Genomic DNA, 23,620 nt, shown 5'->3' with positions numbered 1-23,620 from the left:
TGTGTTAGTGAGAGTCTTGTATTAAAAGTGTTCGGACTTTGTGACTTATGTCCTTGTTGTGTGAAGTGTTACTTGTGCCCCTTTTGCGTGTCGTATAAACAGTTCGGCAAGATGGCGGGCCGCATACAGTCGGGTCGTTTGTTTTGTATTTGGCTATCGTTTCGTTGTCATATTTGTATTCACTAAATCAGACTTTTAATATATTTATGGTCCTCCGGAAGAAATTCGTTGAAATAAAGAACAAAAAGGGTTTTTATCAATGAGGTTTCACTGTAGTAAACTGTAACCACAGGACTGTCAACGAAGGAGTTGCCACACCAGTCCCGCATCCACAGCCAGAATAGCGTGCTGAAGACATACAATGTTCTTAACATTGCAACCCACTCACACCATGTTCCACAACTGGCTCTCATAAAACAAAACACTACCTAGTTTAATTCATACGCACCATTTTCTAACTAATCCATACACAACATGGGCTTGACAACTCGTCAGCACACAACATACACCAGACAAAATTAATTAAGTTTATATCATAGGTAAAGGCAAAATTATATGGTGATTGGCAATATAACCTAAATAATTAAGTTAATACACTGACAAACACCAAAGTGGAAGTAAACAACACTACATAACACCGAAATGCAGCAAAATTCACCTCAATTACCTCATTATGGCTATTGAAATGTACAATTCATTTCATTAATGCTACGTACAAAGAAAAAAAAAATTATTTAGTTTCTATCTTAAGTTTTTCAAAGTACAGTATTAACAAACGCAACTATAAACTGAAGTAAGGTCTTAAAAACAAAATGCAAATCAGGAAAAGTCTGCTTGATAATAAAGTTTCACAACTTCTAGCACCATTATTGTATTTCGGGGCTTCAATTTCATTACCTTTTGAGACTTGAGACTTCTGTGACTAGCATATATCCTGATGAAGGATAATGTCTGAAGGAAAAGGAAGAATGGGGCACTGACCCTGACTAGGTTGATGCCCTTCCTCTCGTTGGAACCCAGGTCGTACTTCTTCTCCGAGATCATGAACGCCAGAAGCTCCTTGGCAATGCCGAGATGGCCTTCCAGGACTGCTTCATCCACCAGGCTGTCTCCCGTCTCCTTCACGTTCTCCTGGGAAGCATTCGCCACAATCACGACACATCCAGTCATTTTGCAAACAGCCCTTCACAGATTGGAACAAGCTAATGTCATTGTAAAAAAAAGAAGAAAAAAAAGAGGGCTTGATTTTAGTTTTGATAACAGCTGATATTCAACGTGGTCTGTATTGATCTTGATAATTCAAATAATACATGAAACCAGTAAAGTTATGTATTTGTGCCAAGTACAGTTCACTTAACTGGTTTCCAGTTCCAATGCAGTTCATGGTGAACAATCACAACGGTTCTGATCGACATCAGTTAAAATATTTCAGGTATTGTGACTCCAAGTTCATTTCCACACATATATTCTTGCACATACACAAAATAAATTTATCTTTCAGTAGCACACAATGTTTAATCATAATTTCTGTCATTTCACAGACAGCTTCTTAGTAGTTAAATTTAATATACTGCAGTAGTGAAGCTATTTCAAGATAAAATGCTTCCGCTAGGGTCAAATGCTGTAGCAAGACCCTCTGTTCCAAATGAAAACTTTTCAGTCCATCATGTTTTTTTTTTCCATGCTAACAAATTCCTAACATAACAATGCTGATACTAAGAATTATTATTACGCAAAGAAAAAATACCTTACGAGTAAAATATTTACATACTATTGTTTGTAAAGGAACAAAAAAATCAAAATATATATATTGTCTGTGTAGAGATTTTTCCACAATAGAAATACCAAAAACAATGTGCGAAAAGGAAGCTTAACCCTTTGTTTTATAGTGGTAATTTTATGATACCACTTTTAAAAACTGTTACTGTTCGCAGTGTCTCTTTGGTATTGCCGAAATACCTCGCGTGAGTAAGCCTTGTGCTGCTATCTGGCGATCTTAACAAGAACAAGCAACATTGGCTTCTTTAATTTTTCCTTCCGCCATGTCTGCTAAAAGTTACACAATAGATTCTAATTTATTTTAAGTATATTTCTGTGTGCCTCAAAGGGTTAAGGAACCGAGAGAGGGAAGAAGGGAAGAGCGGCGCTCACCCTGACTTTCTTGAGCCAGACGACCTCGTTGTTGAGCAGCGTCTCGGCGGTGGGGAGCGGGCAGGACGCGGCCGCCGCGTAGTTGATGAGGCGGCACAGCAACTGGAAGTACTCGTGCGAGTTCCGAGCATTCTCCACCACCGTGCTGTTCAGCACGGTGAACAGCAGCGTGATGCAGAACTGCAGCGGCTGCTGCGACGCGCTGCACCACGTTGAGATCAGCAGGAACTGCTCCGCTGCCGTTATCCGCACCGACCTGCCACGTGACCATCGATCCAGGTCTTAAAACCTTGCCGCAATCAAGCTCAGATCTTACACAACATGGTATCTTGTCATTCCCTCATCTTTTGAAGTGAAACTTCTAATGCGACTTCCAACAAGGTTGCGTTAAACGTTTAACGCTACCATGGAAAAAGCACTGTTGCATTAAACGTTCAACGCTCCTGGGGAGGGGGAATAGAAAGAGACAGAGCGAGAGTGAATGCATGGCACTCGAACGCATGCGCGTAGTATACCTGTTGCAGGCCAGTGAGAGCGTTAGCAACGAGTAGCGTGCAATATTCCAACGCAAGAGGGAGAGAGAAAGAAAGATACACAAAGGTATAAAGTAGGAGAAAGAGAGTGAGTCGGTAGATCCCAAGCACATGTGCATGGCATTCCTTCTATGCAGCGAAGTAAACAGTAAAGTTTCACTTCTTCCGCACGGAGGGACTCCACGCACTATTTTTTTTATTATTAGAGCATTCCTATACACAGTTGTGGTTGGGAGAATGTTAAAAAATAAAATATTACTTTTATAACACGAAAAGTCACCAAAAATGGATTTCAGGTAAAATAAGTGACCAATAAGTAACCAAAAACTGTCAACACATGCAAAATACAATGACCAACAAATGAGTACAGAAGTGTAGAAAAAATAATTTTGTACACTTAACACGGCATCTTACGACATTGGTGATGGCCAGTGAAATCAGAATGATTATTTTTTGTCTACAATGTAAGAATAATTGTATAAAGAGTATGTGAATATATATATGTATGTATATGTTGCAAATCTTTATTTTAAACTTGAATTGACATCTCGTCACAAGTGAGTCATTATGTGAAGGTGACAAAACCTACATGACGATTGGACATAACCAGAGAATACCCCCAGCATAAAGCAATTTGTCGATTATGTGGGAAACCATGGATAACTGAAATCAGAATGACAGAACTGGATATGAAACTAGGTCCTTTCGGGTGCTAGCCTAGTGACTTACCAATATTCACCCCACTCCATGTACACCACCGGTGAATGCGGTCAACATTTGGTTGTAGGTGCAAAATATTTGCTGTTTACTTACACATTTGTATGGACAGCTACCAAGAAACATTTAAGTTCAAATATGCTGACATTTAAAGCTGAAAGTATCAACACCTCAGAAAAAAATTACTTAAGCTATGATCACACACTTATCTCCTGACAACAGTTTTTAAAATAAAATAAAAAAATAAAAAAAGACTCAATTACATACACTATTCATCAAAAAACCCAATTATTCGTAAAAAAGTCTAATATGTAGCGTGTTTTCTCGCATAATTGTCGCACATTTTATTTTAAAATCAAGTTTTAAAAGTAGGGGTGTGACGATTTTGCGGAAAAAAAAATAACTTTTTTGTTAGGTATAGTTATTCATAAAAAAACCATTCATGAAAAGTAAATTTATTTTTAAAAAAAGGTGGGGTATACAAGAGCACGCCAAACAATTTATATTAATAATTCAATAAACAAAAATCTTTCTTCAACTTTAAATCGAAAAACAAAATCTGTGACACGAACGCAAGCGACTTGAATCTGTCACGTGAACTAAAGAGTGCAGGCTATCCAATGTAGTTAACTCAGCACTTGACAGAGCGCGCGTTGCATGCAATCGGCGAGATATCAATATTCGACTAAGGGCGCGCGCTCTATACGGGAAGCGACATAACCAAACATAAATGATGCCAATTAGCGCTGGCAACATGTTTATATGCGGTACACCGTGGCGACACAGACAATCAGATAAAGGAAATAACGTTTAAAAACGTCTTTAAAAGAAACTTTACACGTCAGACAATTTCGTATTTCCATTAATTCAATAAGTAAGTGGTAATGTCTAAATAAATATTAAATTTCTACTTTAAAATACATCATTTTATACGGAAAAGATACAGGGTGTCTAGTGCCAAGCATTTTTAAAATTCCCTGACATTTCCAGGTTTTCCAGACTAATTGAAAATTTTCCAGACATACTTAAAAATAATAATAAATACCACATGTGAAAACAATTAACTCGCCAACTTAAATACAGTAGTATTACTTGATTTTGGTTCTCAAGTATTTTATGAACCATGCACACAGACTTACGATACACAATGTTAAGACAGACACACAGACATATGTATTCTAATTAAATTTAAATTTTCATTGCTCAAAAAGTTTAGACTCACCTCTTTATTGAAGTGCTACATTCAGTCACAATAAAACTATCCAAATGTCAAGATGTGTTCTGCTTATAAGAATATGATACACAATTAACCTTCAAATCCTGTCTCAAAAACAGTTTCCAGTCTCCAAACACAGAGTCTTCAAATTAACAAAATTGCATCATTAATCTTAAAAAAAACTTCTATATAGTAAATTGTAGCTGTACGTACATATAAATGAATATAAACATATATGACATGGATCTTAAAAGAAATATAAAATTATAGCATAAATATTAAAAACTTAGGTCTTTTTGTGAAAATAATGATTGAATTTAGTAGGCCTAAACACTACAAAATGGGGTCTATTATCACTGCACTACGTTTTAAGAGCTTCTATTCGAGAATCAAGAATTGCACTTTCATTTTGGGCATCTTCTAAAATTTTCTTTTTTCTTGCCTGAAGCTCTGCAAGTTCAGCAGCAATTTTACGTTTCAAGATGTTAGTTTCTGCTTTTTCTTGAGAAAGCTCCCTCTGCTTTTGCAAATAGTCTTTAAAGTTGGAGTGTGCATTACGAGCTGCATGTATAAGCTGCTTTGTTACAGGGAAATCATCAATTCCCCCAGCTGCAGAGACACTATCATGAATTCTCCTTTGAGCTACGAGAGATATTTCTTGTTGATTTTCCACCAGACATTCCTTGTTCACAGAAAATCCTCTTCAGGAAAGATGCCAAATTTTTTGTTTCCTCAAATGAACAAATTTTCAACTGATCAAACCAAAACTGATCAAGGCGAAATTTACTGCGTGTGTATATCTTCACATTTTCTTGCACTAACTTTACAGCACACACTTGCTTGAATTCTCTACAAATTTTATCAGCTTGCACTCCAGAAATCCAGTTATTGCATACAAAATGTTCTAGTGCAGCTGCCAGTCTCTTATTTGCCAAATTTGGAATACAAACTACTGAAGGGTCAATGAATGAAATGCTCCTAGTCAAACTGAGAGTAAGTGGAGAGCGATTCAAAATCTTCTTCACAAGTTCTTGTAGGCACTTAGAACATTCATGCTTGAATAACTCAATGTCTTTCTGTGTTAAGTTTTTTCAGAACGCAATTCTGCTTTTGTTCCAAAACCCAGGTCAACATTTTTGTGAGACATAAGATTTGTTCCTGATAAATCAATGGCAGACAAGGGTTTTGATTCAATTACTTCAGGTTTGACAAACCTTATCATAAGATTTTTAACAACAGCACAAAAATCTGAATAAAGAAAAGGAGCCATTGGTTTATCGGTCTGAAATTCTTTCAGAAAAGGTTCAATTTCAGATGCCACAGATGAAAAAAATGCAAGTTTAGGACCAAGCAATTTATCACGAAGAGCATTCTTAACTACCATAAAGCTTGCACACTTTGGTTCAGACTTTGAACAAAGTGACTGAATGTATTTGAGCAAATAGGGCAGTAATTTCAAGGCTCTGTTTGCTACACACACATTATCTAACCAACGAACTGCACAAAATTTCAAAGGAAACAAATCTGATCCTGTTATGCGGATAAAATCTGCACGACGACTAGGGATATTGTAAAAAAGATTGTGAATTGCACGTAAAAATGGAATAATTTCCCATTCTGTTCCTTTCATTGCTGTCTTGAAAGCACAGTGCAATGAATGCAGACCACAAGTGCCAATATCCAAAATTACACCTTCATGTGGACGGCCTTCTTTTAAATCTTCTCTTAGATCTTTTAAAAAGCGTAAGTTCACATTCGGACCATCCATAGACACTTGAAGTATCTTGTGTAAAAGAGCAGAAGTTAACGCACTTTTGAATGCATAAAGTAAATCTGCTGCAGTTGAATGACCCAAGAAAACAGAGGTTAAGTAGCGAGTACAAGTCACATTCTTGACATCGTCCCAATACCGCACCGTTAAATCCATCTGCTGTTTTTGCACAACCTTATTTAAACTTTCATCAAAACCGATGACAATATGTGAACAATTTGATATAGCAGCTTTTAGATCTCGCTCGAGTTGTGGCGCCAAGCCATGAACAATAGTGTAAGATACTTTTGCTTTGCTCAATTTCATTTTTGCTGCAATATTGCTGTCAGGGTACATCTTGCGCTGGATTGAAACACTACTTTCAGCATTCCGTAACGAGTTATGTGATGTTACACAAAACAAACACCACATGACCTCTGCTCTTGTCACATCATCATTCAACAAATATGTTTTCAATAACTTTGATTTCTTTTCTACAAATGTGCATGTGCAAATACATGAGCATGCTGAGCCAGCAACTGCATTTTCTAACAACTTCGGTACATTAGATGATGGTGATAACTTTAAACCCTCAGAAACTGATGAATTCTGAATAGATTCTGATGATACTTCAGGTACATCTGTTGACTTTACTTGCGAAGTTGTTTTTGATAGCCCTGTCTTGCAAAAAATTGTAATTGGGACCAATTTACTGGCTGCCTGTAATCTTTTTCTATGCTTAGCCCCAGACGCATGACTTGTGAGAGCTTGTTTCCCCATGTTGCTAAGCTCAAACTTTTGCTTGCACACATCACACCATGCAGAATAGGGATTTCTTTCAATACCCTTCACCCACGCATACATTGGGTCCTGGCTCCATTCAGCTCTGAATACCGTTTTTCTAAATTTTGAAGGCGGCATGACACCTTGAGCTGGGAACAAACACAGATGTTAAAAATGAATACTTTTTCTAAAAATTACAGCTTACATACAGAAAGTACATTTTGAGTTGATACAGAGTAACCAAAACCCTATCAAATATCTGCAATCTTATCAACATACTACATCCTTACTGGTTAGTGCCTACTTCATGAGTGTAACAGCTGAATTAACATAACCTAATTAAAAGTTATATATTATTCCTTTATCAAGTGTATATTCACAGGCAGCCTGCATCACAAACTTAATCACAGCTATAATTTAAAAATGGTTTGTACCTTCACAGCAAAAAAAAAGTTCTTTGTTGATAATTACAGTCCAAAATAGCCTACAGTTAATTTAAATAAGGTTTCATTTTTTACCTGATGGTACTTTGCAATATCATTTAAGTATGTTAGGTTATGTGTTGTTCTAAGAACAATAGGTAAGTTATAAAAAAAATGTTCACTTTTGGAAAAACCCACCCATTCTCACGGTTTAAAAATAATTTGATCTCCAGTTGAACATAATCCAGTAGGCCATCATGCAAAATAACTGTTTACAAACAAAAAAATAATTGCATTCATAACCTAAAAAGATTAAAATGACGTCATACTGACGTGATTATTATAACTACTGGTATTTACTTCATAACCTAATTAATTGAAAAGGTTCTGTGAAATCACACACATACAGAAATACAGATAATGCTCACTTACCTGTTAAATAAACAAAGCAGATCGTCGAGAAACTTAAGTATAATCAACTACCATTAGGCCTCCGTAACGATCCAGGTTTATAACACGAATAAAAAGAGATATAAACAATAACAAAAAAAATTTACGAAATCATTTTTAAGACCGAAAGCATGGAGAAAAACCGTAGCATTTTAACACACTGGGTTGTAGTTGCCGCCTAGATAGAAAGTAACAAGATAATTATCAATGCATGACTATAAGTACGTAACCTCAATTCACCAAAATAAATAACCACAATTAGGGATGGGACGATTCCAATATATCAATTCTCGATACCCAATTCTCGATTCTCTATCGATTCTCGATTCCCTATCGATTCTCGATTCCTATATCGAGCAACTGATAGGAGATTTTTTTTAACATACATAGAATTTCACTTGAATTCTGAATTAAAGAGGTTTATTTAAAGCCACACACATTTAGCAAATACTTGGAAGTTAAACAGCTTTCAGAAAAAATTCAACACTTATACAAATTGTAGAAACTGTTTTAAACTTTTAATTTATGTACATATAAAAGAAAGATATTGTAGTTCACTTTTTAACAATTAGACATCACTAGTTTTAGATCATACAAAAATTAACCCAGAGGATGAAAATTAATGTATTAAAAAAACATAAGGCCTACTCAAAACTCAACAAAATGTCACTACTGTGAACAAAACAATTTACAAGTTTTTGTTTAGAAAAACAAGCCTTCGCACAGTTTCAGGGTCTAATCGATGACGCTTTTGGTCAACTATCAGGCCAGCAGTACTGAAAAGTCTCTCAGAATACACTGTGGATGGTGGTATGCTAAGGTACTTTTTTGCCAGTTTTTTAATGTTAGGGAATTTGTAATTTTCCTTCCAGTACTTGAAAATGTCTGCAGTGGGAGGAAGAATTGGTTCCTGAAGGTAAGTGTTTATTTCATCCTTCACAGAGGTTTCCTTTGATTCACACTTGGCATCATTCATGATGTTGTTGTAAAATGCCCACATTCCACGACTCGCTGCTGGTGCTGCTGTTTGCTTTGTTTGGACATTGGGTAACTCAGGCTCTGAGCAGTTGGTTTTTGTTGCTTCTTCAATTAAGTAATTTTGTGCCACTTCAACACACTTTTGGTTAACAAACACATGGCATTTTAGTCGAGGATCAAGAAGTGTTGCTGCTGCAAACAAAATTTCTTGCTCCACTTCTGCATACCTTAAGTTCAATGAAGAAATTAGATCATTTTTCATACCCAGAATTCCTGAGCCATTGGGTGCTGGCTTTTGTAGCTCTCTACGTGTGCTGTTAACAATCGGTATTACCTCTGATGCAGTCACAGTTGCAGAACTAACAGCAAGTGTAGCATGGTTAAAAATGCTCAGTAAGTCAGACACATGGGCAAGTAAATTCCAATCTGCAGTCGAAAGTTCTGCAGGCAAATTGAGCTTCGTTGCAGCTAGGGTGACTGCCTGCTTTTGCTCAAGTAGACGTTGCAGCATGTGTAATGTAGAATTCCATCGGGTGGGTTCGTCTTGGATGGTTTATGCTGTTTTACACTCAGAACAGACTGAGCATTTTTCAGTTCCTTGCATGCTTTACTTGAGTGTTTAAAATGACCAACAATGCGGCGGCATTTTGCTGTCAAACTAGTTACATTCTTGTTGTTAAGTAACCCATCTTTAACAACAAGCTGAAATGTATGCGCTAAGCAAGAGAGATGTTGAAACTGTGATGTCTCTAGGGCACTTACGATGTTCCTACCATTGTCTCTCACAATGCAAACAACCTTTTCACTCAGATTCCACTCTTGAAGAGTTTCTGTGATAAAAGTGCAAATGTTCGACCCTGTGTGTGAGAATTCAATAAATGGAATTACCTCGATACAAAGATGTTGCAGAACAAAATTTCTGTCGACAAAGTGCACCGTCAGACTCATATAATCGTCGTTATTAGTTGAAGTCCACATGTCTGTTGTAAGGCTCACATACTCTGCATCTGCCAGCTGTAGTTTAACACTTTCTGTGCACTCATTGTACATCTCTGGTATCACTTTCTTCGAAAAATGTTTCCTACTTGGCATTGCATACCTTGGCTCCATGAATTTCACAAATTCAGTAAACCCTCTGTCCTCGACAATACTAAAAGGCTGCTTATCTAGGCACATCATTCTTCCAATATGTCTAGTTATTGATTTAGCTTTTGAGTCACCTGGTTTGAAAGGTGAGGTTTGAGTTATAAATTCTTTGAGTGTTGGTTGGACAAGGGATTTCTTGGCTATTGGTTTTGGTTTCGGTTTCAGCATTTGGCACTGTTTGAAACTTAGAATGTCTGTGGGATTAGTTGAGCTAGGATCATCAGGTTCAAGTATTGTACAAGCAGATGACTGGGGTATTGACAAAGTAGTGCTGCTGCTTTTGCTAGGAGATGAACAAGGCTGATGACTGACTGGAATCAAAGGTGATGAAAACAATGAACCACTGTTGCAGGGCAAGGAAGTTGATTTCTCTGCATGAGCTGGTAAGTCCAAGCCCCTATTTGCTGAATCAAGTTTTCTCTTCTTGGTATTTTCAATAAACGCGGTATGTTTCCCAAGATGTTTTTTCATGTTTGTTGTTGTTTTTGAAGAACCACCTCGCGAAATTTTCGTACTACAAATTTGGCAAATTGCATAATTGTTGTCGTTTGGATCAATAAAAAAATGCTCCCAGACTTCACTTGACATGATCGTAATTAAAAAAACGTAGTAAACACTCGGAAGTATACAATGTTTTTAAAGCATTTTAAAAGCACAGTACAAATACTTCCAGATATACAACAATTTCGAAGTGAAGTCGCTGCAATCAATATAACTTACTTACCTAGTAGGCACGTGTTTACGTTTTGCCGATGCTGCTTTCCTTAGTTGATTCGGCGGCCACGTGCTAGCTATCTAATCTTACTGATTCGGTAAAACTGAACGCGCCAACGACCATTTGTGATAAAATGAAAGCGCCCGTTTTTTTTTCTCGTAGCAAATTGTTATATCGTGCCATACAGCACGGCAGCAAGCTGTAGCAGTGTATTTAATCCATGGATATATACTCTATGGCTACTACATCTATGGTATCTCGTGATGTTATGTTGCTATCCTAAGCCACGCCTAATATATATTTAAAGCCGGCAGTAATAAGTGTAACTATTAACAGTCGGGGCAATTATAAGTATATAATCATTTAAAATGTTTAAAGGTATGGTACATTTGTACGTTACGTTACGCAGTTGTATTATGTTATTTGTACGAGTCCTCGGCGTTTATATTTTCGTTGCGGCGAGGATACAATAAATTTTTATATACCTTTTTATTACCATTAATTACCGTGGAATAATAAAAAAAAAGGTTACTGTATGTAAATCAAAACAAAATGTAGTTAAAATTACGGGTATATATTTGTTAGTAAACAGACGTGTATAGCTGATTTATGAACAGTAGTAATGGGCAAAAATCTTCACTAAACTTCCGAATGTTTAAAATTTTCAGGGAAAATTATTTTAGAAAGCATATTATGCTGGTTTTGGCATTTTTATTCCAGTACCACATATGTTTTGTATGTTTGTAGTTAAATTTTGACACAAAGATTAGGTTAGGTAATCGAAAATGCAAATAATCGACGTTTTTCCCCGATTCTCGATTCTCGATTAATTTCACAGAATCGATGGGTATCGGGGTATCGAAGAATCGAATTTCCCATCCCTAACCACAATAAATAAAACGAAAGAAACAAGTACAATAAATGCAAGCTAAAAATTGTGACGGCGTGGCTTGGCTAGCCAGGAAACGACCAAAACAACCGAAAACAAACCGAGATGTAGAAGGTATAACACGCAGTCGATAAATCGATATAAACTATATTGCGATCTATCTTAGAAGTCTAACCTCGATGTTATCGAAAAAGAAAACAACTGTTTTGCAGACGGTAACATCCAACGTAAAACAAAGCTACTTTGAAAAGTGTAGTTTCTCCGAAATTTCAATAATTATAAGTAAATTACCGTGACAGCAGAAATGTTTAAAACTAATCTTCCGTGAGATACCTAAACTATTTTAAAGCTACAGCAAAAAAAAATTCCAGGTGTTTTTTAAAAATTCCCTGACTTTTCCCTGATATTTCCCTGACACTCAAAATTCCCTGACAATTCCCGGTTTTCCCGGTTTTCCCGGTCGCTAAACACCCTGAGATACCCACACAAAGCGCTCAGGATCTAATAGCAGGACCAAAAACAACATGCGCCATTTAATCGAGAAGTTTTTGTATCCCAATTTAGACTGCCTAAAATATAGGTGCGACGATTATGCTAGTGCGACGATTATGCGATAAAAGAGGGTATGATTTTAGTGAATTTCAGTGTCTTACAAGTAAATAAAAAAAGAGGAGTGTTCTCACCTGTTCCTGCAGAGTAGCAGCAAGTCTATGATGAACATGTGCCACATTTTGTCCTTAGTCAAGGTTTCCAGTGTCTTTGGGTTCAGGACTAGAGCAACTGTGAGCACTTCTAATGCTTCTCTGCACACTGCAACAAGAACGGTGGTGTCAAACATGGCACTACACCCACTAGACCCTTTACATAAAAAACACAGTGGGACACTTCAAAGTACGTAACATGCAGCACATGCAAGTCACATTAAAATAATTTATCTACTACAAATCGATAGTTACAATTGATCTGACACCACGTAACACAACAGCAGCTTCCTTGCAGTGTGTATCTATGATGTAACCAATATTGAAACTTAAAAAATATATATTTAAAAAAAATAAAACATAATGGTTTAAGATTCCAGATGAAATTAGCAGAAATTGTGTTTATAATATTGCATAACCAAAGAACGAAAACTCTTAAATGAATATAGGGTTTGAATACGTAAATATAAGCTCATTTTATTTGGGATTACAGACTTTTTTAAAAAAAAAAATTCTATTATTTTTTGAAAAAGGATTGCATTGACAGTATTCAGCAGTTCACTCAATTTTCTGGATCACATACAGAGTAGCTGGTTCTGGAAAATACGGAAAATAGGAACTGAAATGAAAATTTTTTTTATTTCACACTATAAATATTTTAACAAACATTTTTCATATATTTATTTTAGCTGACTTAATCTAACCAAATTATCAATTTATATTATTTGTATAATTTTGCGGAAGTTGTCACGTGATGAAGAAAAAATTTTTTTGTGGGATTCTATCACTCTTACCATTGGAATTCGCAAATGATTTGGTATTGGTGCTCAGTTAAAACTGGAAGGCCCAGCGCTCACCCAGGACGTCCTCGTTGTCCGGGACGTGGGCGGAGCCGCTGTCGTACATGCGGTGCAGCTCCTCGGAGGTGGCGTTGAGCAGGTGCAGTCCGCCGCAGCCCGCCGCCCACCCCAGCCGCACGATCGCCCGGATCGTCGTGACGTTGGGCAGCTCCCAGGACAGCGCCTGCACGAACATGCCGCGCGACCGCTCCCCCTCCTGGTTCTTCAGCAGCACCTGCGTCACGTCACGTTCTCGTCTTTAGGGGGACGAGATCACTAGTCACTAGCAGGGACGCAACAACTAAATTTCCAAAAGGGGAGGGGGGGGGGGGGGCAATATACATTTTTATAAATAATCATCGATCCCCCCTACTGAAGCGGGGGGGTCCGGGGGTCCTCCCCCGGGAAAATTTTGTATTTCAAGAAGGAAAATGGTGCTATTTAAGCAGTTTTATTGTCTAAAAATATATTACACAACACGTTCTTTGCCCCCGTTTGCCCCCACTTCAAGGTTTCAGAGAGGGAGGGGGGGAAATACCCTTGCCCCCTCCCCACCACTGTTGTTGCGCCCCTGGTCACTAGAGATGGTAACACATGACGGAGGCCAAACACGACTACCCTAGAATTTGCCCACAATGATTTCAGGAAAACACACAAAATCGAAAATTAGAAACGTAATGTTTTAGAGAACCAAACAAAATGTTAATCATCTTTGACACCGTGTTCGTCCCAACATAATTTTCGTGGCTTAATAAATTATAGGTATTTTTTAAGTTGCTATCATATATATATATTTACAGTTTTTCTCTAAAATGAATAATTTATGTACATTTATTACGCTCGATGTCATTTTTTAAGAATTCTAATTTAAATTTTGTGTCTGATTTTCGTATTTCAAGTTGATTTGTAACATGAGAACACATGAATTTGCTCGTTAACGTGGTTTGAGTACACATCGCTGGCGAGAACTGAAAGACTCACTAGAATTTAAAAAAAAAAATCATTTTTACTTTTATTTGCTGGCAGTAGTGACTGCCCGATGAGCAACAAGCTTAAAAGCAATATCACACATTAATAGAGCTTTGATGCTTGAAATAACATCATACAAAACTACAACAAGATAGTCTTGTCAAATAAGTCGTTTAAATTTCTTTCTCAATACTTTTTTCCTGAAATGTGTTCAGAGTTCATCTAACCTGGGCCTATTAGACGTACCAGTTACAGTATTCATGTGTGTTCGAAACCAAAAGCAGTTGCAGTTCACACGTAAATCACGGCTTTCCAAAAGGGCTAAACAACCATATTTGTAGAAAAATGGTTTTAAAGTCTGAACAACCACTTCTGCAAATACTGCTTTATTTTTTTTTCTGAATATGATATCAAATTATTCACGAAAAGTAAAATTGTAATACAAAATACAGTAAATTGAAAAAAAAATATTTACATGGAAAGATAATTAAAAAAACTGCATATTCTCGAACCAGTAAAATTTTAAAATTTAAAATTTTTTTTGCTGATCCAAACCATCACATACACAAAATAGAGCATTATTAACAATTATTTAATCATAAACAAAATATATTTGTTAAAAATAAAAAAACACTGTATTAACAATGTTGCAGAAACAAATCAAAATTTCTCAATAAATCATCTTAGCCTTGTAACCTCATACATATAACATAATTTTTTCAATCAATTTTTTTGTCGATGAGTTTCGATTGGTATTATCAATCGGTAACAAATCTGAAACGTTGAATCTAACAGACACCCGCGGGCGGAACCGGAAGCGAACGGACCTGGTCGGCCAGGCCGGACGCCAGCTTGAGCGCCACGTTGCGCAGCATGTACTCGGTGCTCTGGCTGGGGATGCTGTGCAGGGCCTGGCGCAGCACGGCGGCCGGCGCGCGGGGCAGGCCCGCCCCCGCCCCCGGGTCCAGCACGCCCCCCTCGGCGCTCCGCAGCAGGGCCGAGCCCTGGGGGTCCTCGACCACCACGCGGGCCATCACGTGCCCGATCACCGTCAGCAGCAGCTTGCACATCTTCAGCACCGTCAGGTACGCCGACCTGCCGCGCACGCACGCACACTCGCACGGTCTGTCGCCGCTGCTCCCCACACTGTCAGCTGAACGGCGGAGCGTACAGCCGAGATTTTTTGGTGTTTCGACATTAAATTTAGAGTATTTTGTCTTTACAGTCATTTAAAAATTTAAGCACATGTAGCATAATAATAAGAAAATATAAAACCTAACTACAGTAGACTCCCGATTATCCGGGTGCGGATAATCCGGTTCGCGGATTAACCGTGCCATATTTCACTTCCATAAACCATAAAAACCAAAATAATTTTTTGACCTTTTTTTTTTTTAATATTTGTAATCTACTGATGTGACTGAGCATTTTAGGCTGTGATTCTCGACGGAATAATCCTGCCAAACACGGTACATGCACAGTTGGTAAAGTATTAATATGCGTCATGAACTTCAAAACAGCAGGAGCAATCATAAACACACCCCTGTTAACCGTGCGCGCTTGTGTTCCACGCGAGCTTGTGAACCGGGCTCAGGTTAGCGCCGACGCGGCGCCGCTGCTGCGTGACTCACGCGACTGATACTGGTTCGCGTGGATTTAAGTCAGCAGTTGCTTTGCGTGGTATTGTTTTCTGTAGTAATATTTTGACAGTAATGTGTAATAAATGCAAACGAGTGGTACTCGACATTAAAACAGGCTGGGCTAGTGGCTTATCAAGGCAGTAATGCACTTTGTAAACAGAGTCGGGAATTACGTTAACAGGTTAAATAATTTTGTGTTATAATACAACACACTCAAGTAGTGTTGGGCCGATTCCTAAAATATACCGATTCCGATTCCATTTTCGATTCTTAAATTAAAGGGTCGATTCTTCGAATCCGATTCCGATTCCTAATTTTTATCTGACAATGTTCAACAGAGTAATATACTAAGAAAAAAAAAGGTTGTTTATGATTTTAAAAATGTAATTATGTTGTGTTTCATTTTCTGTGCAGAAATTAACATTATATACAGCTTATATAATGTTAAAAAGTATGTTCATTACCATCAAGTTACTCTACCTTGTATTTCTAGCACAATTTGGCCTTTTAACCTTGCATATAGTTAGACGAAACACGTGTTCAAACACTGCCAATAATCAAAGATGTCTAATGACTTAAATTGTAAATAATGTTATAACTTAACAAACTTTAGATACCTTACATTATCAACTCAATTAATTAATTGTAAAAAAAGAGGGTTTGTACGGTTAGGTTAAGAATTTTATTTTCAAGCACAACTAAATAATGATCCAAATAAAATGTCAATATAACCTCGTTTATACATATTTCAAGGGACCATGGCGAAAAAAAATAAAAAAGGGAAATGTAAAAATAAAACTTTATTTATCTCATTATGATGGAAATGACAAACAAATATGCACCACACTAAAATAAAATGTCAGAGATGCTTACGTTTTAATATATTACCTAGAACTTAATTATCTCACTTGGTGAAAAGAATAAATCCATCCAGTCTTGCAGTTCCTCACAATCGTAAAGAGAAAATAAATTTTCGGTTCTTGAGTAAGAAAGTTCTGGGAAATTTTTAGCATCTCAAAATTTTCACATTTTATGGTGAGATTTTCTTACACAAAATATTTAAACTCTTCAAATAATCGCGTGTTAACATTTAATTCATTTCAGAAATTTATCGGAAACAATTCTGTTAAACTAACACAACTACTTTCAAAAGATTGTTTATGTTTGCCGTTTGGTAATAAAAATTTACGGACGTTTCCGCAGCAATGTTTGGAACTTCAGTCTTGCCAACTGCCTTTCCAAAATATATCTAACGTAAAACGAGCATCGCTGAACACGCACAAGAACGCCGATTTAAAGCAATTTGGTTATGTTGCTTTTAAACTTATTTTAATATGGTTGCAATAATCCACTGTGAATTTGGGTAAAATTTCATTCAAAAATTATTTCATTTTAATTCTTTAAAGTTTAATGTGTAGAGATGTTCACGTTCACGTCACCAAAGATTTTGTTCATGGCCGTATGGTTTACCATGGCAGGTAGCACAAAAAAAAAATTAGGTTGTTTACAATGGCAAATGTAGCTGCCATGATCAAATAGTTAATGTTTACATTATTTGCCGTTTACATTGACATAATTTTCTTTAAACATTTATGGTTTTGTCTAATTATTTTTGAAGGTTTGCTATTAAATGCAGTGCTGCTGCAACGTAATTTCCTAAAAATGCTTTCGCTTAAAGTGGGAAAGTAGATACTGCATTTGTACAGTAGGGAAAATGGCGGTGCAAGTAAATAAATACGTTAATCACCGTAATTCGTAAATCAGTTCCGTAAAAAAAGATTGTATTATGTAGTTTTAAAAATTATATTTGCATGCATTTTAATATTTTCTTACGTTGCGTAGATTATGTATTTTGCAAACTTAAAAACAATGCAGGAATCGGTCATGGTCGATTCCAAAACCATTGTATTCTGAATCCCACGATTCCAGTGGAATCGGTGGAACCGACAGATTCCGGAATCGGAATCGACCCATCACTACACTCAAGTTTTTATGTTATTTTGAAATCCTATTAGAAATCAAATACATCTTGTATATTATAAGCATTATTATTTTGTAACTGAAATGTGTTTAGCGCCTACTTAGGAATGCCTAGCCATATTATGTAAACAATGCGTTTCGTGATTTTTTTAATTTTAAATTTAGACTTCAATATTAAGTTCCTTACTGCATGAGAAAGTTGTAAATGTGAAAATTAAAACTACAGCTTATATACATTTACTTGCAATGTTTCTCTTTAGGCCTTTAGCCACAAGTGTATACGTATCAGCTATTGATTGCATTTATTTATTAAAAAAAACACATCAATAGAAATTAAATTAATATTTTTACTTAGGACATAATATTTTATTTTTTTAAATAAAAGCCCAAACAAGATATATATAAACAAAATTTTATTCTATATATTAATAATAATAAAAAATTGGGGAATTGAGGAGAAAATTTTCTTTATTCGTTTTTGCTTTGCATTTCGGTATTATGTTGTGTATTCATAACGATTTCAGTGTTTGGCGTGTATTGACTTATATTTCGCTGTTACTTCACTTTTATCACTATTCACCATATAATCTTGCCTCTGGCAATGCAGCAAAACAATGACCAAACGATGGTTGCTGGGAACGTCTGCTAATGTAAATACAGCTAGTAAAGCTAGTAGCTCAGGAAGTTCAAATTTATACACAGTGAGTCCTCAATTAATGGACACTTGTTTAAAGCACATTTGTTATAACGAACACAATATTTTGTTGCCTGAATAAGGTTCAACAACATGAGGCACATAATAAAAAATCCTAAAGCAAAATTTGATTTGGTCATTTTTAATGAGAAATCCAGCAACTGAGGCTGGCAGTGAACAATTTTTCTCTAGTGCTGGAAAAAGTGTCAATGACAAAATAACAAAAGAACATGTTGAATTAGTATTTCCACACAAAAATTTCAAGTATAATAGGGTATGAGATGATTTTTATTTGCATTAGGTGTTACTCATTTTTCCTTATGTTTCAATATTTTTTTTTTTTTGAAATCGAAATCATTTTGACTATTAATGTGGATAATTTATGCAAGATTAATAATTATGCACAATTTAATAGAAAAACCTTTTTTCTGTATACCAAGTTAAGTGACAATTTCAATACTACTGCTCCCTATCCCAATCCCAAAACTCCAAAATCTTTACCGACCCAATCCCGTCCCGAAATAAAGTTTCCATTCCTGTCTACCTCTTAATTTATGTACACAATTTCTAAATAAGACCTAAAACTACCTTTCTGGAGTTGTTAAGGTTTATACAATTAATCCACTGAAGATTAAAACTTCAAATTCACCAAAACCAGAAAATTTTAAGAAATCTACAATATTTTTACATATAAGTGTTTAAAGTAACTTGACCATATTATGTTTGCATTCAACTTAGTAATGTGAAACCAATTTTCAAAGCCTTTTACAGGACAAATAAAAAATATTTTCTCACCAGTACTCATACAATAATCTGCAACATGACACCGCAGCAAAATATTTGTCATTAAAAACATCCTGCCATATGTTTTTAAAAGGAAATGAGGAGAGTGGATGTATAAAGAGCAAACCACTCTGTCACATGGTCCTGTAGAGTAAATTAATTTGTTGACATGCACTCTCACAAACACAACATCAACTCACCTCTTTGTGGCCACGTCAGCATTGGGCAGAAAGTTATTCTTGGTGAGCATGTCAAGTATAATCGGTGCATCCCCGCTTCTAATGAAGTTGTACTGAAACTCAAACGCTTTCTCTGACAAGGGATCCAACGCAGGCATCAACAAGGCATACATCACCTGCAAAAAAAAAAACATTACATGTTAAGGATGCGCAACTACAATTCTCGATATAATACCAAAAATAATTTTCATTCAGTACATGCCATATCTTCTATAATATTTATTACACCATTGTAAAACTTTACTATATAAAATAATAAAATATTGTGCGTTTATAGATCAAGGGGAAAATCCTACAACTCTTGATTCATTCCACTCCTCTCAGGGTTGCCACTCTTTTGGCAAAACATATATTCCATGTTTTTCCAGGATTTATAAGGCTGTTCCAAGAATTATTATGAATTGTAACTGCATTAATAAAACGACAGCTAACTATTTTAGTTACATCATAGATAATAAGTACCAAAACAACTATTTAATATTAAATATCAGAGCTGGAAGAGTCTGTAAATTTTTTAATAGATTCGAGTCGAGTTCTTAAATGTTTAGTCAGACTCGAGTAATTGCAACAATTTTAGAGAATAATTTTATGTTCCTGGTGTTTATGTTAATTAAACCATTAGCATTATATTAAGAGTTTATATATGCCTTAAATGAGCAAGTCATTTGCATCAAGTAAATAAGTAAAATATAAATTTAAATTATACATATTTGAGATATATTTTAAAATTGAGCATTTTATTCCCACTAGATTCTAGGTAACTAAGTAACTGTGAAGGCTTGAAGTCTAGAAATGTGTGGGGCTTAGTGTAAATAATGAGAAAATATTGATAGTAACTAACAAAATTTGTTTTTTGTTTTAAATGATTTTAACCCTACAATATCCTACATGGTAATTCTGAAGGAGAGCATATTTTCTCCAAAAAAAAAATTATTATTATTGTTAACTTCCTTGCAAGTTTTAAAATTGTTTTCTAAGAGTGTGCTGGGATACATCAAGTAAATTCACAGTAGGTTACCATTTTAACTAGTGATTAGGTAAGGTTAGGTCAATTTAAAATAGTGTGGAGTGTGCGTTAGATAAGATCAGCTACATTAAAAATGCATACTATCATATTGTTTGAAGTGTGTTCAAGGATATATTAGCTATATTAAAATGACTTTAAAAATAGTAAGGGCAGATGTTCAGGTTACAAAAGCTAACTTTTAAAAATTCATGGTTTCTAACTAACAAGATACATCAGTATTTTCTACATAGATGTCCCAACTCCAACCAACTGTTCTCACTATTAAATTTTTGTTGTTACAATTTTAGCTTTTCATTTAAAGCAGGAGCAGTTGGGTAGCTTCCTAAATGTTTCCTACATCGATCGTATTCAGTGTGTGGTATTCAGGATGGGCTGATTAAATACCTAACTCAAGTACTCAAAAGTTATATTTATGGATTTTTCTTAATGTAGAAAAATATTTATATGATATTTGACTTTAATTTGAATTGAAAAAATGGTTTTCACAAATACAGCAAAACCCCTTATTTGCACTTTTCATGGGGACAAAGTAAAAAAGTGTAAAAAGCGGGAAAGTGTAAATAAAGGGAAAAGTATAAAAAGGAGTACAGTTTACCTTATTTAGAATTTTTTTCCTTTTGTTTAATAGCACATACTACAATGCAGGTACAAACACACTAACAACAAATTTTACTTTAGTATTTAATCAATTATTAATTTACCACATTTGACAAAAATAAAAAAAGAATGAAAGCCAAAATGTTTTTCTGATTACTTCCTAAAAAATAAATTTGAAATTTTCTTCTGCTTGCTTTTTAGGCTGTTCAAGGAGATTATTTGCCTCTCCAAATTATAAATACAGTTGCAACCGGCAGGGTTTATAACAAATACGGGCTACATACACATTGCTCACAGTAAAAATTTTTTTAAGAAAAGGCCGCAAATTGTTGAATATTTACCGTCAATAGCGCGCCAAACGCGGAGAAAGGTCATTGTACTCGGTCAGCTGCTGTAACGACGCGGCGGCGCATGCGCACTCTATGCTCCGCCCAGACTCATGACGCCATCAGCCGCCAACCAATAGATGCGAGCTTAGCGGAAAAAAATATAAGCTCCACCTCCCGTGTACCAATTTTATCCAGTTCTAATACCAGTTTATTGGTATACGCACCAGTTTTCTCGCTGCCGTGACATGTTCAAGTTTACGTTTATCATGATGTCTTGATACCAATAATTAATTATTTACGATCCCCAGAAATAAATGGTTAGTTTAAAAAATATGGCGTCAACTGTACAATACTTCCCAAATTATAAAAGACGTATAAAACAGTTACCAAGACACCGCTCATTTTATCTTGTGAAGTTTATGTCTCGTACCAGTATTTCGGCTAATTTGTGACATAAATACAGTATCAGAACTTACAAGCAGCCATGTTTGTACATTCATGAGTTTACGTTTTTCCCTCGTGCATTTTAGATTGTCTCCTGCTATAATTACTCGTACTTTTACACGCCTAGGCTTAAATTATTACATGTTTAGAAATAAAAGCAACTTTTCATGTTATAAAATATGTATATTTTGCTATTTAAAATGTTCATTGCCTACTAGCTCCACGGTATTTTCTGGTTGTTTATGGTTGTTACGTGACGTAAATAGCGGGATTGATTCGATTTTTGAGACGTAATTCGCGGGAAAGTATTGTATTGGACTATATGGGAACCAAACGGGACCTGAAGAATATAGTGCAAATAACGGGAAAACGTAAATAACGGTAACGTAAATAAGGGGTTTCGCTGTACCTTGTTGTAACGACCCCTCACGGTTCAGTTGGAAATAGGGTCCTAAACGGAAGAGGAGGGGGGTGGTGAAATAAAAATTTTTTTCTGAAGATTGACTCACCCCCTACCACTATGTCAACAAGTGGAATTTTTTTGGATTAAGTGTGCGTTCAAAGATCTCTGGCACCAAACTGACAAGTTTTCACACTTAAAAGTCTATTTATTTTTACAGCAGACATCTTCCTGAAAGAAAATATATCGAAGAAAAGCAAGTTGGTCCACCTACTGTAACATATATGAGCATAACTACGGTGCAATGCTCAGTAAAACTATATCTCCCAACAAGAGCAATGTCCATTTGACACAGATTTCATAAGGAAAATAATAGGAATTTTTATTAAAATTATAGTTTATTAGACAAAAAAAAATTCTCGCCTAATTCAATGTTTCCCGATTTTCCCAGTAGGGTCATCCTGACTTTATAAAAAAACTTTATAACAAAAATTCAGTCACTTCCGATTTGTTGCATATAAGTTTTACCATTTATTTCATACTTTAACTATGAATTTACATAAATAAAATTACAATACTTATTTATTCAGGAAACTTAGTGGGGAAAACGAACATTAAAAGATTTCAATGTTTCAAAAGCATAAATAATATCTACTTCCATTTTTTACTCTAGACACCTAGATTCAGATTTAAGTGGTAACTTCAATGTAATCTATGAATCATATACAAGATTTTGATTTGACAAAATTTGGAATTGAACTGGTAAGGTGGTGTCCAAGTCCCATGTCTAAAAATTTATTTTTTGAAAGAACCTAATCCTAGTATGGGTCATATCCAAATTTTCTCTAAAATGAAACTCAAAATCAAATCTAGGTCTCAAGGGTCCTAAACAAAATAATGTACAAGAAATAAAAAAATAATTATGGTGTTAAAGCCCTTCGCCATTTCAACATTTTGTTCATAAACTGAAATTTTCAGAATCAACACATATTGTAATTTATATTTACATGTTAAAAATGGGGAAAGGTAACAAATAGGTATGACAAAAAAAATTGGTGTAGTAAACTTCAGAGGTTATCGGTGTCTAATTTTTTAATCTACTTTATTTATTATTTCCTCTAATATGATTCTTTTTCGTTGAATATCAAATCCTTCGAATACTAAAGGATCTGATATACTTTATTTATTATTTCCTCTAATATAATTCGTCGAACACTAAAGGACCTGA

At 35.6% G+C, this 23,620-nt stretch overlaps 1 protein-coding gene across 13 annotated transcripts in view; it reads right to left on the bottom strand.

Annotated features, from left to right (window-relative positions):
- Positions 1 to 23,620, bottom strand: part of LOC134532049 (probable ubiquitin carboxyl-terminal hydrolase FAF-X) — a 111,206-nt gene that overhangs the window by 36,599 nt on the left and 50,987 nt on the right. For 10 of the 13 annotated variants that reach the window (XM_063368210.1, XM_063368207.1, XM_063368214.1 and 7 more), the window contains exons 20-25: positions 19,557 to 19,711; positions 15,087 to 15,354; positions 13,309 to 13,525; positions 12,434 to 12,560; positions 2,152 to 2,407; positions 982 to 1,131 (exon numbers count right to left, since the gene is read on the bottom strand). In XM_063368210.1, the coding sequence (XP_063224280.1) occupies positions 982 to 1,131; positions 2,152 to 2,407; positions 12,434 to 12,560; positions 13,309 to 13,525; positions 15,087 to 15,354; positions 19,557 to 19,711 (1,173 nt within the window). The remainder of the gene's footprint in view (positions 1 to 981; positions 1,132 to 2,151; positions 2,408 to 12,433; positions 12,561 to 13,308; positions 13,526 to 15,086; positions 15,355 to 19,556; positions 19,712 to 23,620) is intronic. The other 3 variants (XM_063368217.1, XM_063368219.1, XM_063368220.1) reach the window with 1 other exon arrangement.

Source organism: Bacillus rossius, chromosome 5, assembly GCF_032445375.1.
Source record: "Bacillus rossius redtenbacheri isolate Brsri chromosome 5, Brsri_v3, whole genome shotgun sequence".
NCBI lineage: Eukaryota > Metazoa > Arthropoda > Insecta > Phasmatodea > Bacillidae > Bacillus > Bacillus rossius.
The sequence above is the reverse complement of the archived record's forward strand: the minus strand, read 5'-3'. Positions and strand labels throughout refer to the sequence as shown.